Source organism: Anguilla anguilla, chromosome 11, assembly GCF_013347855.1.
Source record: "Anguilla anguilla isolate fAngAng1 chromosome 11, fAngAng1.pri, whole genome shotgun sequence".
Lineage (NCBI taxonomy): Eukaryota > Metazoa > Chordata > Actinopteri > Anguilliformes > Anguillidae > Anguilla > Anguilla anguilla.
The window spans coordinates 4,083,963-4,102,290 of NC_049211.1; the positions used below are offsets into that span (position 1 = coordinate 4,083,963).

General features: G+C 42.8%; 1 protein-coding gene across 1 annotated transcript in view; it reads left to right on the forward strand.

Moving 5' to 3' along the window:
• The window catches only part of grm6a (glutamate receptor, metabotropic 6a), a 64,970-nt gene that overhangs the window by 13,118 nt on the left and 33,524 nt on the right, over positions 1–18,328 (forward strand). Inside the window, exon 2 of the mRNA XM_035381087.1 lies at positions 10,136–10,761. Coding sequence (XP_035236978.1) covers positions 10,207–10,761 — 555 coding nt within the window. The 5' untranslated portion in view covers positions 10,136–10,206. The remainder of the gene's footprint in view (positions 1–10,135; positions 10,762–18,328) is intronic.

An 18,328-nucleotide genomic window follows, 5' to 3' on the forward strand; every position in this document is an offset into this window, starting at 1 on the left:
TATACACTTCAGAAATTAACGCCTCAGAAATGAATTCCTAATGGCAACCTGTGTTTGATTCTGTGCCCTCCCCTCCAGCTAAATTGAAAGAAATGAGAATCTTAGTTAACATTATTTCTGTCCCTAGCTGGAAATTTTAATCACATTTAAATGATGTTTTCGTCTGTGGTTTTCAGCCGAGCAAAAGGCAAAACAACAGAACAATGCCAGTGAGCATAAAATGAGTAAGTCAAGCTGGGACTGCAGTGAAGTCAGTACCCCAACCACGGATCTGATGCAACATGAACGGGAGCATAGACGGCATTGAACCCGCAGCCCCATTTCAGGCATGTGCTTTGGGTCATTCCAAAGATGTTCCCGCTCAGTCAGATATGATCGATGGCTCCCTGCACCTAAACTCACATACCGGAAGGACCTTTTTTTTTCCTTTCTTTTCTATTTTCTGAGAACTCCAAACCCTCAAGTAGGTGGTACGCCAATGCACTTACGCAATACCTGATCAATGTTAAATCAGCTCTTAGGGTGCATATGGACCCTACTGGACTCATGTGTACTGTGTTAGAGTTTAATTAACACTGGCATTATACTGTGAATACTGGGTTACATATCTGTGTTGTAAAATAGGGAAGTGAAGGACTCAGGTTCTGTAGACACAGCACCTGCCGTTGAGATCTGGAAAGACAAGCTGATGCTTGCAAAGTAATGCTGACATCAAATCAAGTAAATGACCTAAATGTGTAATAATATGCTTGGATACTGTAATAGAACAAGTACTGTACTAGTAATGGAATAAAATCAATCAGATTTAATTCAATGAGATGATTACATTATAAATAATATTTAAATTCAATTAGTGTTACTTGGAAAATATTGCAGCATGCTGTGTCATGTAGTAAAGCAGATATAATAATCAAATTGTTTATCATTCAAGCTACAAAATATTGTTGTATATAGGTTTTATTTCTAATATTACTGTGAATATTAAAGAAAGTCAACTAGACTGACATGTTTTCAGTCACATATAGTGAACCATAAAATAGAAAACACATTGCAAAGTCATTTAACAGGTTACTGGACAATCATGTCTAAGGCAGTACAGCCTGTTTGCTATGCTACATTACATTATAAGCATTTAGCAGATGCTCTTATCCAGAGCGACTTACACAGGATTTTTTTTTACATAGGATTTACATTGCATCCATGTATACAGCTGGATATATACTGAAGCAATGCAGGTTAAGTTCCTTGCTCAAGGAATCAAACCTATGACCTTTCAGTTCCAAGCCCGGTTCCTTACCCACTACACTACACTGCTACACTATGTGACATATAGAGTCTCTACCAGAATATGGAGGAACGCAATACACAAGAAAACAATCCCCTCATGCCTGTTCGATGTGAGTGGAAACTGGCTTAGACGTCGTTCCAGGCTGTCCCACAGGCGCTTGATTGAGTTTAGGTCCTGTGATTGAGAAGTCTGTGACACGCTGTAGTGGATTTCATCAGCGCCATGCTACATTAAACAATCGAAGGGGGCTGCGCTCGCTTCGCGGATGATGGCCGCCGTCATCGTGAGAGATGCTCCTGCTCGAAAGAAACGCTCCACCGTTGGGGTGAAGGTGTTCACTCAGTGCCATTATGTAGTAATGAACATCGGCCTTGCTTTCTGAGGGTCTGAGCACCCCCCCAAAATTAGACCAGAGAAAACCGCACCCCACACCATTAACAAACCACCAGAACCTCTCACTGGTGGGAATTGGTCATGTTTCCATTTTTTTCATTCACCACCTACAATTTTTTTTTTACTGTGGCAGTTGATATTTTGAGTTTCATACATTTATCATACATAAGGAAACCCTTAATGTTTACATTTAATATGCGTTGACAATTTCCACAAACCAGTATTCTAGAATATTATAGTATTCTGATTAAAGCCAGATCTCAGCATTACCATATGCAATTTACAAACCAAAAATAATTCAGGGATTTTTTTGTTGACCATAGACCACAAATGACTATACATATATCATATAATGACAATACATTTTTGCCATCGCCAGTACACCTCCAACCGGTCAGTAAAACTGTGCCTCGCGTATGGTAGAACTGTCAATCAAAATAAATGAGCAGCATCACACGTTAGACTATTATGACAGCAACAGGGTAATTAGAAGTACTTGTATAATGGGCAAAAGAATAAATAAAAAAAATTCCTCAACAATGCCTGACGGCATTTAAAAAAAAATTTTTTTTTCTTCTTCCATCAACTAATTGCCAGGTTATTGTGATCGAGTGGCGTTGCATAACATCTGCAGAATTGCAGGTGCTGGTAAACTCCCACACTAGCCATATGCGATGGTGCGATAAGTAGCGTTACTGGATCCAAAAGGTACCTTGGAGAAACACTTGGCGCAGATATAATGACTTGATGGAGACAAAAATCTCGGATATTATGCCATTTACTGTGTAATTATACACCGCACATATGCTTTTCATTTGCAAAAAAAAAAAGTTTATTGCAATTCAAACTGTTTTATTTATGCCGCCTATTATTGTTATTAATGTTTACGTGACGTTTGGCCACCATAACAATTGCGATGACCGGAGTGAGCACGGAGAAGACCTATTTCCCGACACCAGTACCATGTAAGACGACGTCTTCCCCCCGTTGAATCCCTAGCACTGCAGCGTGGCTGCTTTTAAACCACTGCCCTAAGTGAAACCAGCACAGAGAAACACATTCTGAATGATAATTAGCATTCGGTATTAAATTTAGCATTTAATCTCTGGATGGCTGGCAGCTCACATTCAGGAACATGACGTTACGTAGCAGGCAGATAATGCCGTGCTATGCTGTGGAACGAGGCAAGGATGTAGAGAAGAATAGGGCCTTTATTGCTGCAAAGCAGGGAAGATGTGCCTTAAGCATTTACACTGTGTAGTATCAGCCAGTCACAGAGTGAAGAAATGCACTGAGAAGCCCTTTTAGGGACCACTTAGAGAGGAACTAAGGGAGAAAAAAAAAAATACAAATGAAGCATGGATATGGTCTTACGACACCAGTGCCACCAGACATATGTTTCATAAATGTAAATTTATTTAATAAATGTTTCATAAATGTTATCAAGGCTTCCCGCTACAATAAGGAAATATGAAACTAAATTGATTACCACAATTGCTGTTAATGTACCAGCTTCACCAGCACACTCTCTTTCATCCAAACCTCCATGTTCTATTGAATTATGACTCTGGATACATTGCTTAAATAACACAGTAATTACCATAGTAATTTTGAATTTCTTTATGATATCACACCTAATTTATCATTGTTCTTGTTTCTAACATCACACTCCTCATATAAAGACAAAACAGGAAGACAGCTTTAATAATTTCACTACCCATCACCTGCTAGTCGGTTGCTAGCTGCTGCTGGCTTCACTGTAACATAGTAAGAAGAAAATCTCACCCTTGCCTGTCTGTCAGTGGTAATATGTAGGGTATGAGTCATTTAATAAGTACTGAGTTGCTAATTAGTTTTCCATGCCTACTGATAGAGATTTCCTTTCCTACCATTGCTCCCAAGATGGGATGGGAACAAAGAAACATAAGATTATAAAATGAAATGCTTTATTTACAAGACAAGTGTAAAAATAGCATTTTCTTGTTTCAGATTTTGATGAGTCACCACAATGTCATTTTCTTCACCCACTCAAAGCTGTGGGGCTTCTTCTCCACAAATGAATACAAATATAGGCCATAAATGAAATGTTTGTGCCTTAACCGGTATTCGTGACCACTCCTGGATTGCTAGAATCTTCTAAATGTGTAACATGGCTCATCTAATCTCTACACTTTTTAGGCCTATAACACTGAAATAATCCCCAGTATGTGAATCAGTAATTATGTTCTCAATATGCCCATAGATGCTCCCACATTTTCAAAAAAAACAAAAAACTTTCCAACTAGCTGTTGGCTATCGCTAGCTTTTACTTTGAAGAAACTGTCACTCTCTCCTGGCTGTCGGTGGTAATGTGTATAGTATGACTCATTTATTCACTATAGAGTAATTGATGACAACTTTTGGATCTCTGCATTGTGCCACCCCCATATCAGCTGTAATTAGCAAAAGGAAGCAGCGGCTACAGGGAGTGAAAGTACTGGAGGAGAACAGTGTCCGTCAGCAGGGGTGTAGCACAAAATTCTGGGCCCTATACATGAGCAGTCTCTGTGGGACCCCTTCCTCTCTTGATCCATGTCTCTCACGCATCATTCCAGGCTTTTCGAGGGCCCTCCCCCCATTCGGGCCCTGGGTAGTCAGTCCCACTTCCCCCCCCCACTACGACGCCCCTGTCTGTCAGACGAGGGAACAGCATATAACTTATTTTGCACAGAAACATTTTTTGAATCGAATAACGTAATTCTGTGAACTATCTGGCTTTGGAAGAGAGAAGTCTATTACAAATCTGGACATTTTCTGTCAAAATATATATACCTGTAACATTCGTCTACTGCAAAAAAAGAGAATTTTCTAATATTTGAAACTTACAACATCCATTAATGTGCAGTGCAGTTGATGGTCACCTGGGACAAATGCTGCACTACTTACGAAAGGACTATGGACCATGCATGTCAATGTGTCATATTGTTTAATCATTTTTCAATAAATTTATGATCAAACATTGAACTCACAAATGTTCCCTCCAAATAAACAACAAGAAACACCAATTTTTTTTTTTACTGTCAATTCAAACTTCATTTGAATTATTATTCATTTTCCATGCAGACAGCTGTATCTGGGGGCACTTACAAACAGATCTTTGGTATATTATCCATATTATCCATCCATTAAGTGATCCATAAAATCCATCCAGTCACATCTGCACAAAAATGCAAAAATACAGAACATTTAGGCTTCAGTTCCCTTCCTTTTTTAAGTGCAAATCTCTCCCAGGCCTTCTTTAAATAAGCTAGAATGGACTATCGATATTTTCTCAGTTTTAGTGGTTAGTGGCTTAGTGGCACTAAGCGTAAGTGCATTGGCGTACCACCTATTTGAGGGTTTCGGAGTTCTCAGAAAAAAGAAAAGAAAGGAAAAAAAAGGTCCTTCCGGTACGTGAGTTTAGGTGCAGGGAGCCATCAATCATACATATCTGACTGAGCGGGAACATCTTTGGAATGACCCAAAGCACATGCCTGAAATGGGGCTGCGGGTTCAATGCCATCTATGCTCCCGTTAATTTTACAACTTTCATGTTATGCTTGTACCTCCATCCAGTGCTTATATTGCACTTGCATCGTTGTCTCGATGACGTAGCTCGTCGTTATGCATTCCTAGTTCGATTTACCATAACCTTCTTACCTAGCCTACACTTACTGTGTGAACTGGACTTACTGTGTTCATGGCTACGAATAACTGTCACATGAAATTAATATTGTACCTTATCGGTATGCGCTTATTGTACAGTACGTCGCTTTGGATAAAGACGTCTGCCAAATAAATGTAATGCATCTAATTTGCTTTGCCACATTCGGGCTGTTTCTCCTTTTCACAAGGCCTGAGAAACACAGATCTGCAGGGACCGGGCTTCATTGGCACAGGACAGAGGGAGGATTACCAGGAACACGTTGTTTTGCTAAACAAAAAAGGCTCAAAATTAGCTGCTATACTGCAGATGGAGCACGGTGGCATGTGTTTTTTCCTCTCGTTTCACCCAGAAAACAGGAAGGGAAATACTTTCCCCGGCTACATGACATACTGTAGCTGAGTGCTAATATTGATTTAATTTAATTCACCTCTTTTTGGTGTTGCGTTTGGAATTAATCCACCAATAAAAATTAGCCATAGCTTACATTTCCTATTCTTTACAAGAAGCAATGTAGTCTTCAATGTAGCCAACTTTGCATTGTAGATGGTTTTAATTAAAATGACTGAACTTTTAATCATTCACAAAATATTGGAAAAAAAAAAACAAATAGACAAACCACACTAAGAAGCATGTAGATATGCCCACACGTACAGTAACAAGGGACCACTTCACATCTGGACTGTTAAAGGCAAAACATGCTAGGAACAAAACAACATATCATATTCCACATTATCTATAAAAGTCTTTGATAAGAAAACTGTGTGCAGCAATCGTCCAAAATGCAGTAGTTCCACAGTATTAGTCATGATCATAATGTTGCTGGAACTCTTATTTTGAAATATGGTTAGACAGTGTCACATGACCTACTTATGCACAAAGTCACTACCTTGGTGTAATCTACTTAAGCAGGTTGTGTTAACGTTGAAAAATGAAATTGGTCATACACTTGAAATTAGAGTAGGACAGAACATACAATACCCATTTTCCCAGAAACAGGTGCGCAAGTCTCTAAATTAAAGCCTAAATTTTTGTTTCACACACTGAGCAGAATGGGGACAAGATGTAGTGGCTGAGCTGCTGAATCAGTACAAAGCTGTCCTTGAGTAGTACATTCAATTAGTGCTTCTTGACTTGAATGCGAAAGTGGGTCCAGTGTACCTTTGCACTCCAAAATACAAGAGTAGAACATAATTAATACTGAGAAGTATGAAAAAAACAAAACACCTGATTAAGATTCAAATACGGTTCTCTGTATTATATTGTATAGGCAGGAGAACGTCAGCTGCTGAAAGTTCAGTTTATTGCATAGAAAATCAAGAAAAATATGTTCTAAATATATTCTAAAACACCAGAGATTTGGCCCTCTAGAATGCCACTCCAGGATATTACTCGTAGATGTTTATGTAAGTGCATAATCATTCTGTTCACAGCACCATTCACAAAATTTAACAAACCATACATTTATCATTTATCTTTTTACTGGTGCCGACCAGCCGTAGGGCATATCTAAGAGATAGAATGTTACCCAGATGTACATCCAGATGTTCCCTTTACAAATGACATTCTAGTCAACACGCGAATGAGATGAGCGTTCTGGCACAAAATGGCCACCGAGCTTCACCTTGGTGGATGGTTCACACTGGTAAATGGTAAATGGACTGCATTTATATAGCGCTTTTATCCAAAGCGCTTTACAATTGATGCTGGTGGTGGTTGAGGCGAGGTTTCCCCCCCTCCTTATCAGTGCAAAGCGCTTTGAGTGTGAGAAAAGTTCCAGAAAAGTGAATTATTATTGTCATTATTATAGGGAGTACAATGGCAAATTCTGGGACAGTGACTGAAAAAGTTTTATTTTTATTTTTTTACCATTCATCCAATATGTGTCCTTACAGCTTAAAAATTCATAATTGTTGCATGTTGCTTGAGCCCCATTAATTACTGCTTGTATTTACCCATTCATCCATCCATTATGTATACCCGCTTATCCTGGTCAGAGTCACGGGGGGTGCTGGAGCCTATCCCAGCATGCATTGGGGCGAGAGGCAGGAATACACCCTGGACAGGCCGCCAATCTAGCGCAGGGTACACACACACTATTCAGTCTCCTGCTTGTGGTTATACTTATTATTATTATTATTATTATTATTATTATTATTAGCACAACCCCAGACTGTAAGCCACAGTTCTCCAGGCTCCCACAGTAGTTTAACACTCTCTTCTCCGTGATTTTTCCCCCCCTTAGCGGCCCGAGCAGCCGTCCATACGTCCCCATCAGCTTTAATGCGCACTTAGGCTAGCCCACATTAAAGAGCGCTAAGTTGCTCCTCAGCATGCGCGCCGATGCAGGGGCCACCGCTAAGCTCTGCCGCGGCGGCGGCTTTATCTGCGTCCGCCGAGGGATCAGCCTTTCCGCGGGAATGCACGGGCATCGGTCTCCTGACCCACACTCACTATGTGTGTGTGTGTGTGTGTGTGTGTGTGGGAGGGTGGGGGGGGGGGGCACATGACCTCCCTGCCCCCCCCCCCCCGCCGCCCCCCCCCACAGCTGGTCAGAGTACCGCTGGGAGTCCAGCCCCGCTCCATTTGCGATGCAGCGTCGTTAGCTCGCGGTTAGCGCGCGGTTAGCGCCGGGCATCATCTCCATTCAGCCCGGATTGACATTAGCGGTAATATAAGCCGGTCGTAAGGGGGGGATGTGCGCTGAGCGATTCCCATAAAGCAGGGGAAAACCGCCATCGGGAATGCGATCATCGGAATGCGAGATGAAATTGATCTGGGGGGGGAGGGGGGGGGGGGGTCGAGGGGGTAGTTGGGGGGGTTGGGATGAAAGAAGGCAACCGATAGTGCTTCATAATGCGAAACACTGAGATGCAGTGCTTGGAAGCGTTCATCAATGGTGGCAGATAGGATGGTGACTTTTTGTGGGGCGAGGATGTCTGTAGCGATATTCGTAATTTCACATCGTCTGGGATCTTCCTCATGAAACATCAATATCTAAAATAATTAGGGCGGACGATCCCAGTTGGGCGATTGCCAGTTCCTCCACTCTGCGATGATACTTGAAACAGAATACGGTCCCAGAAAAGCATTGAGAGTGCAATATTGTAATAAAATACAGAAAATCTGCTTCACGCAATGAATGCTTGTGACTGTGCAGGAAACAACTGTATGTGTATATCACACAGAGACCAACAGCATCCAGACAAAGCAAAAAAAAAAAAAAGTGCTCTAATCTCACCTGAGGATATAAAATCCCTCCCTGCCTGTCCCTCCTCATTCTTCTTTCTCCCCAATTTGGACTCATGAATCCACCCCCACCCCCGCCCCCCTCACCCCCTCCTCCCCCACCAGCAAATTAGCAATGCAGTGGAAACAAACAAATTAGAGCCAGTGAGTATTTGTACACCCTATGGGCTGCATGGTACTGCGAGAGAGAGAGCCTTGCCCTGCTGGACGGAAGGCATATATATGTCTCAATGATGTCAAATGGTAGCCTGTGATACTGTTGCTAGGCAATAATGCAGCAGGAGCCTCTAACCCCTGGCAGGTTGAAGGCAATACTTATCCACCAGTGGAGATTCTCAATCAAAGCCTCAATCTATTGTGTTTTATCAGTGGAAACTCGATTTTTTCAACTCCAGACACTGAAAGGTTTTCCCTACAGATAATAAAAGAACATTAAAAAACCAAGTGTCCTAAAAAACAACAATTTATATAGTTAAATAGCCTGCTTACATGCTTGTACATGTACTATAATATGTAAAATGTACTATGTGTTCAATACCGGTTTCTTGTCGATGTGAAAAAGGTCTCCTATAATGAGTTACAGTATATTCTAGTTGTGTCATGAAATTGTTTTTGACTGCAGGAATTTCATATTTGAGTGTTATGATTAAAGTCTTCAATGTAATTACTGAAGGTCAGAGGAAAATGTCTACAGTTCCACAGCACTTCACAGAAAAATATGAGCTTTTTTGGTTAAAAAAAAAAACATTTTCAAAAATTGTAGCTGAGCATCTGAGAAGAAAGACCGTTAAAACATTTTTGTTAACCAAGGATTAGATTAATTTACCCTAAAGGTACTCTGCAGTTGATGTAGAGAGATTAATAGTCGAGTTCAAAACACAATGGAAACTGCTTTCAAGGAGAAATGATAAATGCTGAGGTACTGAGAACTGCAAATTAAAATTATTCTGAACAATAAGCATACCTGCATGTTGTTTTCCAAACTTACACAGGGGTAAACAAATGGCATATCCCTTGCCAGTAGAGTTCAAACCCAGAGTTCAACAGGTGACACTATTGTCTATTGTGCATTAACAGCTTCATTCTTTTGAAGGTTGTAAAATTACTTTTCTTCATTAATGTGGACTAGTCAATCCCTCAATATTCCAAATGCCAAATTAGATTAAAAACTCCTGTGGTTTCCTCCCACAGTCCAAAGACATGCTAATTGAAGACTCTAAATTGCCCATAGGTATGAATGTGTGAGTGGACGGTGTGTGTGCCCTGCACTAGATTGGCGAGTGTATTCCTGCCTTTCACCCAATGCATGCTGGGATAGGCCTCAGCACCCCCAAACCCTAAATTGACAATCCATTTTATAACTGACTGTGAACTTAAAACTATCTTTGCAAGGCATTTTATACACTTCATCAAAAAATATAAGTTAGGCAAATATACAATAATAATCTACATGCGAATGGTACACAGTTGTAGTTCTGACCTGACCCCGTTTCGCTCTCTGTCTCTCTCTCTCTCTCTCTCAGGTGTTTCAGATAGAAGGTAAGGCCTTTTGCTGTGCCAGAGATCACGCCGTCTCCTTTTGGTGAAGACCACGATGTCACAATTACCCACGTCTCCGTCTTGCCATTGGCATGGAATGCTCTGGGCGTTCGGGTGGAGCGGCTGTCACTCGTCCACGTGGCCCCGCCTCCTGTGGATAATGTGGGCGTGGCTAAGCCCGGGGTCTTGGGCGCACCAGGGCACCCAGCCCCACTCCATCAAGATCGAGGGCGACATCACGCTGGGCGGGCTGTTCCCGGTCCACTCCAGGGGACCGCCCGGCGTCCCCTGCGGGGAGATCAAGAAGGAGAAGGGCATTCACCGCATGGAGGCCATGCTGTACGCCCTGGACCAGATCAACAGCGACCCCGAGGTGCTGCCCAACATCACGCTGGGGGCGCGCATCCTGGACACCTGCTCGCGGGACACCTACGCCCTGGAGCAGTCGCTCACCTTCGTGCAGGCGCTCATCCAGAAGGACACGTCGGACGTGCGCTGCTCGAACGGCGAGCCGCCGATCATCCGCAAGCCCGAGCGCGTGGTGGGCGTGATCGGGGCGTCGGCCAGCTCCGTGTCCATCATGGTGGCCAACGTGCTGAGGCTCTTTGAGGTGAGAATCCCTTAAACCGGGACCGCCCAGGCATGTCCCTGGAGATCTACCGTCCAGTAGGTTTTCACTCCAACCCTAACAAAGCACACCTCATTCAACAGCTAGAGATCTACCGTCCTGTAGGTTTTCACTCCAACCCTAACAAAGCACACCTCATTCAACAGTTAGAGCAGGACTGCCCAACCCTGTTCCTGGAGATCTACCGTCCTACAGGTTTTCACTCCAACCCTAACAAAGCCACACCTCATTCAACAGCTAGAGATCTACCGTCCTGTAGGGTTTCACTCCAACCCTAACAAAGCACACCTCATTCAACAGCTAGAGATATACCGTCCTGTAGGTTTTCACTCCAGCCCTAACAAAGCACACCTCATTCAACAGTTAGAGCAGGACTGCCCAACCCTGTTCCTGGAGATCTACCGTCCTACAGGTTTTCACTCCAACCCTAACAAAGCCACACCTCATTCAACAGCTAGAGATCTACCGTCCTGTAGGTTTTCACTCCAACCCTAACAAAGTACACCTCATTCAACAGCTAGAGATCACATCCAGCTGCTAATTCGTAGGCTAGAATTAGGTTTGAAATGAAATCAGCACAGTAGCTCTCCAGAAACAGGGTTGGGCAGCCCTGCCATAAAACATTGTATGTTCCGTGTCCTTCTGTCCCACAAAGCTTTAGGTCTCATTCATACTGAAATCTCAATGATAGAAAAATCCAGGTCCAGAAAGTAAAAGTCCTTCCCACCATTTCATTCTGATCACATTGGATTTTGCTAATTAGAACACTTCTATTGCTGAATCTGCAATTGGCTGTGAATAAACCTTTCTGCTATTCATTCTAAAAGCAGGCAGGGGTGCCACCAGGGATTTTGGGTCCCTTAAAAAGACATTGGGACTCACCACCCCAGGACACCCCATCCCTGCACTATAGCAGCACAATTTTTTGAGGGTCCCTGGAATCCCCAGTCAGAGCCCTTGGAATCATCCTAAATTCTGCCCCCCTGCCCCATTCAGTGAGTTGTCATCATGTACTGCAGAAGGCTAATGATTCATAACCTGTAGGTGTATGCGTACCCAGGAAGTGTATTTTACCACAATAATAATAACTTTTACCTACGATAACTTTTCATGTGATATGAGACCTTCAAGAAGAAGAAGATTTTTTTTTGGGTTTACTGCAGACTAATTGGGTCCTTTATGGTAAATGGTAAATGGACTGCATTTATATAGCGCTTTTATCCAAAGCTCTTTACAATTGATGCTTCTCATTCGCCAGAGCAGTTAGGGGTTAGGGGTTAGGGATTAGGTGTCTTGCTCAAGGACACTTCGACATGCCCAGGGCGTGGTTTGAACCGGCAACCCTCCGACTGCCAGACAATCGGTCTTACCTCCTGAGCTATGTCGCCCCTATACGGGCTGAAATTGAGTTGTCCCAGACTTGTTTTTACTATAGGTGTTACATCGTTTATCTTGCTGCAAACCTTGTTGCTACAAACGGTCTCAGAAGGAATGTGCACTGTAGTTTGGGTAAACAAGTGCTGCAAGTCGTTGGCCAACAGCACACCGAAAGTACCCACAAACTGCTCTACAAATCAAGTGAATGAAAGTTCGTAGTGAACTGAATCAAAGGATTGGAGTTCCTGAAAATAACCGAAATAAATAACAAATGGCCTCTGAAGTCTCTGAAGTTCATTAATATTAGTAGTACAATATTAACTGTAAAACTGAATCATGAGTAGGTCGATAAATTGTTTATTAAAACAAGTGGGAGTAAAGATGCCCTCCTTGATCGCTTTGTGAAGCCTTGCTAATCCTGTCTCTGTTGAGCATGGAAAACAAGCTGACAGATATGACTCTTGCAGCAGATTTGACTTCGCACATTTGTCACCTCACATTAGGACAACTCTCTGTTGCCCGAAATGCGATTGGATCTTGCTTTCAATCTTATTGGCCTCCTCCTTCACAGTGAAGTTTCCAGTGTTGTTTCAACTCAAACTCGACTGTATACGAGTCCACACTGGCCATATGAGAGCGGCCTCACACTGGCCATATGAGAGCGGCCTGTTAGTGTTTATTTAACACAGAACATTTTACTGTTTTCTGTCTGCATCCATCCTACAGCATAATATGAACACACAACAGTACCAGGTGTTGCTTTTTTACAACAGTTGTTGAACCAAAAGCGATGTGTGTGTATAAAAGCAAAGTTTTAAAATTCCAGTACCAGTGTCTTGATAGCCGAGGCTGTTGCAGAACGCTGACTAGGGATGTTTGACTGGGCGGCCGTACAGCCGCAGTGTATTGACTGCGGGGACCCAGGAAGCATAACTAATCGTGTTTACCGTTCTGAGCAGAAGATTTCTGGTATTGTTTCAGCTGGCGGGAGATGAAGTGTCTCCCCAGTCGGATGAGTAACGACAAACTGCGCACGACGGCGGCAACGCCGTCTCTCTCCGTCGTTCTCAGTCAAAATCGTTCGCTCCAGGACCGAAACGTTTGTGTCCGCCGCGGGAAAATTTTTATTTTTTTTTACCACTGCTCCCGGGGCCTTACAAATAGGATGTGTTATTCATAAACATCGCAGTTGCTCCAAGCAAACAGCCACTGCAGTGGCAGTAAACACTCACCCCCTCCAAATGCGACCCGGACGTGTTGGCCAGACCGCGGAGTATTTCAGGCGTGTCCTTTGGCCTGAATACACAAATGAGGTGCAGAGATTCCAAAGGGGGGGGTTTTGAGCTTCAACTTTCTGTGTGGTCGTTTGTTGTTCTTGTGAAGCCGTTCTTTTCCTTGGAGATTCTCGTGCCCCCTTCCCTGTTCACTGTGTTTTGTGGCATACTAGAGTAATTTCATGTTATTTAAAACATCCCAACCAGGGCATTATGGTTTTGCATATACTGAGCTATATTGTGAACTGTAGCGCTTCACTTACATATGCCAATACGCATGCCTGTTCTGACAGAAATCATCATTTGGCTTATAAATATGTATGAATAAACTGAATTCTTGAATATCTTAAAGGCGTTTCTTTTTTAATATGCCACTTAATGTAGTCGAAGGATTAAACAGAAATCGGGAACGGAACACGGAGTTCAAAAAATTTACCCAGGTGAGGAAACCGAAAAGCTGTCACAGCCCTGGAGGATTGGGATTTGTCAGCACGTGGGGGTGATTTGTGGCCTAAATTAATGTCGCGGAGAAGACAAAAAAATTCAAATGAATCTCTGGAGAGAAAATTTGGTTGGCTGTCAGCAGGAGTCTTATAAGGTCAATGGGACTCATTCGCAAAACTTTTCTTAAATAGTTCTCAGTTTTGTTCTTAAAAATGTTCTGATGAAAAACCAAAATGGGATTCATGACATATGGTCCCCAAATGAAATTGTGTTCTTGGGCTGGGGGGGGGGGGAGTGTCCCCATATGAAATCCTGCTCTTTGGGTTGGGGGGGGGGGGGAGGGGGGGCTCCATAAATGAAACCCTGCTCTTTGGGTTGGGGGGGGGGTGAGGGTGTCCCCAAATTAAACCCTGGTCTTCAGGCCCCTCAAAGGCTCAAGCCAGCGGCACGTTCTGGGCATCTGGCAGTGAACGGCATTATGGGCCGTCGTCGTTTTGTCGTAAGACCTGCTTCTCCCACTGGTAATTGGGCCGTGGCAGTAGGAAGTACAAGATCTCCGTGACCAATTTACAGATTTGCAATAAACTGTATGCTTATTGAATATTTCTCTCCTTTTACTGCACAGGAGAGAGAGAAAAAAAATCCAATCCTACATGGGTCTTATATAAGGAGACGAAAAATCTTCATTGTAGAGAATCTTTACCCCTACCCCCCCCCCCCCCCCCCCCCCCCCCCCCCCCCCCCCCCCTTCAGTGTCACAGCAAAGACATCATCTGAATGCATGAATTTAAAATAACATTTTACAATATTATGGCCACAGTTTCTGAATGAGATTAAGCATAAAAACTCTGCGGACTGTAAACTGCAAATATATCATTTTACATTACAGCATTGCCTGCATTACTTATTACACAACAAATCTAAATAACTTACACTAGCAACATTGTTATACAGCAGTTATCAAAAGGAGACAACGTATGCAAGAAACATTTGTCTTACTATCAAGGGTGACTTAATTAATTCATAAATACTAACTAAGTACATTCTGTGCCACAAGCTTGTTCCCAATAAGTTTTAAAAGTTTAAAACAACCTTGGGGTTAAATGTAACGTTTCACTCTTGGTCAGTGTGCACTGCCTTATCTAACAGGGAGTGCTAAACAGGAAGAATACCAGAAAACCCCCCGGTATCTAGAAGCAGATCCAAACAGCAGGTGGTGCTGGGGTGGTGGAGGGTGACCGCAGTTCTGAGCAGTAGCAGCGAAGCAAGCAAAAGCAGTGCAGGCAAGCAGCAGCACTGAGAGGTCTGATTATTGGTGTAAAAAAGCACTCCATTGGTGATGTGTGCCTGTGATTGGACGGGTAAGAGAAAAGCGTTGTGTGTATGCGATTGGTTGATTATGGAAAAGCGTATTTATGCGGTTACTGGGGCCAACCGATTGGTCGGCTGTAATTTGAGTTTCCTGACAGCTTGCTTTATGCATTTGAGGGAAACTTTTTCATTTCAGCTGGACAAAAAACCTATAATATTCCCTCCGTAAGACCTTTTTTGCCAAAAATATGTTTTTGCTTTGTATCATACAAAATCAACCTATTGCCACTTATACCAGTACAGTATTAAGTGACAAAATATAAAATACATCTTTGTTATGGATGATAAAGTAAATCAGTATAGTAGCTGTCTCTGGTAATTCATGATTTATGCAAGCCCAATCATGGGCATATCAGAGAAAATCTAATGGAATCAATAAAGCAAGGGACTGTACTATAGAGGTATTTACTACAATGGGTTCCATGATTGTTTCTGTGGTAATGGCTCATAGCTCAGGAGGTAAGAGCGGTTGACTGGCAGTTGGAGGGTTGCCGGTTCGATCCCCTGCCCTGGGCGTGTCGAAGTGTCCTTGAGCAAGACACCTAACACCTAATTGCTCCCAATGGGTTGAGTGGTACCTTGCACGGCAGCCTTTCACCATTGGTGTGTGTGAATGGGTGAATGAGAGGCATTAATTGTAAAGCGCCTTGGATAAAAGCGCTATATAAATGCAGTCCATTTACCATTTAATGGGTCAACAGCAGGCAGCCATTTTGAATGTCATCAGCACTGTGGGTCGATTGGGCCTGATAGACATTGTTACTCTACAAATACAAAGAAGGATGATTAGTGTTTTCCCTATTTTCTAAAAACTAAAGGGCAGACTTCATCAGGAGTGTCATAATCAAAATGGAAGCCATGAAGGCATTCAGAAAAGTCCATGTTTCAGACCGTTTGAAATGACCGTGCTGATCTTTGTGGTTTCTTTGACTTAACCTTTCTATACTTTTGTTCTATTTTCCCCACTTCATTAAACCTTCTAATTAGAAATACTTGCAATGCTTTGATGGCTGAGAGGATTTTTATTTATTTATTTATTTTAAGAGAATGAAAAAAGGTTTCAAACAAAAGCCATAATTAGTCTATTCTAACAACTAATCGGTACCCTTTTACCTTATCTGGCATAGATACAGGTGACCCAAGCTAATTTTCTCTCTGGCCTTTGTGATGTAAATATGTTCTTTGTTTAGAAAACAGAAGGGATGGTCAATTGTGCCGGCAACAGTGTTTCAGATTACTTTTTTTTTTATTGCGAAACACATTATAACAGTGATTACATATTTATAATGAGTGGAATAGATTTGAAAAAAAAGATGTGGCTTGTGGTGTCAGCTGTCCAAAGACACTGCACTAATTAATCTCAACAAAGATACATAAGGCGTAACACAAACAATAAGAGGAGGAACGCTGGAAGATTGGCCATGCGTCTTCATTAAAAGGCCAACTGAAAGTTCACTGAACCACACGGTGTGTAATGATCCCGGCCGCCGCTTTGCGCAGTGGTGTGCAAAGCAAGGTTCAATGCAGAACATTCGTGTTCAAAAGTGCAAATTTAATTTGAAGAAAGTACATTAATGTACAGAGGCAGTGAAATAAGAGGTAAAAAAAAAAACAAAAAACCCTGGGCTGTTATTGTGATTTTTTTAGTACGCTTGAACAGATAAAACAGATCACTTATTCATAGTTGATTACATCTCTAAAGATAGACTGCGGAGCAAAAATAAATGAATAAATAATTTTTTTTTTTTTTTTTAATCCTGTGTTGCCATTCACAACTACTCTATGATTATCACTGAGTGTGCAGCACATGATTTTCAGGTTAAAATGGCATCTCAAAATCGTTCTTCCCTGTTAGACCATGAAATAAGGGTACATTAGACTGTTCTGTCAAGCTCTTATTTCATTTAAGACTGTGGTGTGGTATATAACTGAGTTCTGTGTATGTATGCACAGAGAGCTGTAGCTTATGAGAGACTCCAGCCTCCAGTAAAATCTTAAATGACCTAGAACCTAGAAATATATATGTATATTTTTAATTTCTGGAGAGGTAAATGGAATCCCTTGGGGTTCATAACAAGAACTCACCAATCAAAGATTCTCAAAACGTCACAGACACAAGTCATTACATTATGTTCATATCAAATACATTATTTCCTCAGAAATACCCTAAAAATATGTTCTATTGCTATGGGGATGAATCCGTGTGGGTGTGTGTATGCACCATGTTGCATGACATTGCTATGCATTGAGGTAGAAGCCATTGTCATATTGTGCTCTACGCGTACACACACTGGATGATGACGTGGCACTTAAATCGGTTATCCTACTGGAATGATGATGGCGCACTGGCGCGTTTTTGGGTTTTTCCTCCACCGTTTTTATGGCAGAAAGCTGTGAAATAAGAGGATTTACAATGACACAAATATAGGCCTTTCTTTAGTGGAAGTCATCACACACACGCTCTCTCTCTCTCTGTCTGTCTGTCTGCCTCTCACACACACACACTCACTCTCTTGCACACATGCACGCATACACACTCTCTCTCTCTGTCTCTCTCACGTATACACGCTCTAACTCTCACACACACTCTCACTCTCTCTCACGCGCACACACACTCTCACACACACACACTCTCTCTCTCACACACACACACACAACACATAACACACACAAAGTCTCTCTCTCACACACACAAAGTCTCTCTCACACCCCCCCCCCCCCCCCATCATGTCACATACGACAGGTCCGTTTGTCGCAGGCGGAGTCTGCGCAGGCGGAATCTGCGCAGGCGGACCTCAGATGCACCGTCTCGGCTCTCAGTCCTTTAATTTGCCAAAGAGCGGAGCGGAGCTGGGGGGGGGGGGGCGAGGGGGGGGGGCAGACAGCCACACGCACACTCGCTGTCATCCGCACTTATTCTGATTACAGACGGGTCACGGAGCGATGACAGGAAAGGCACAGAGCGGCCCTGTCGGTTCAGCCCCCTCCGGCAGGACCACTTCAGTGACCTGCCAGTTGCGTAACAGCTGGAACCGGCTCTGTGGACTTTGCCAGAGGGGGGGCGGGCGGGGGGGGGGAAATGC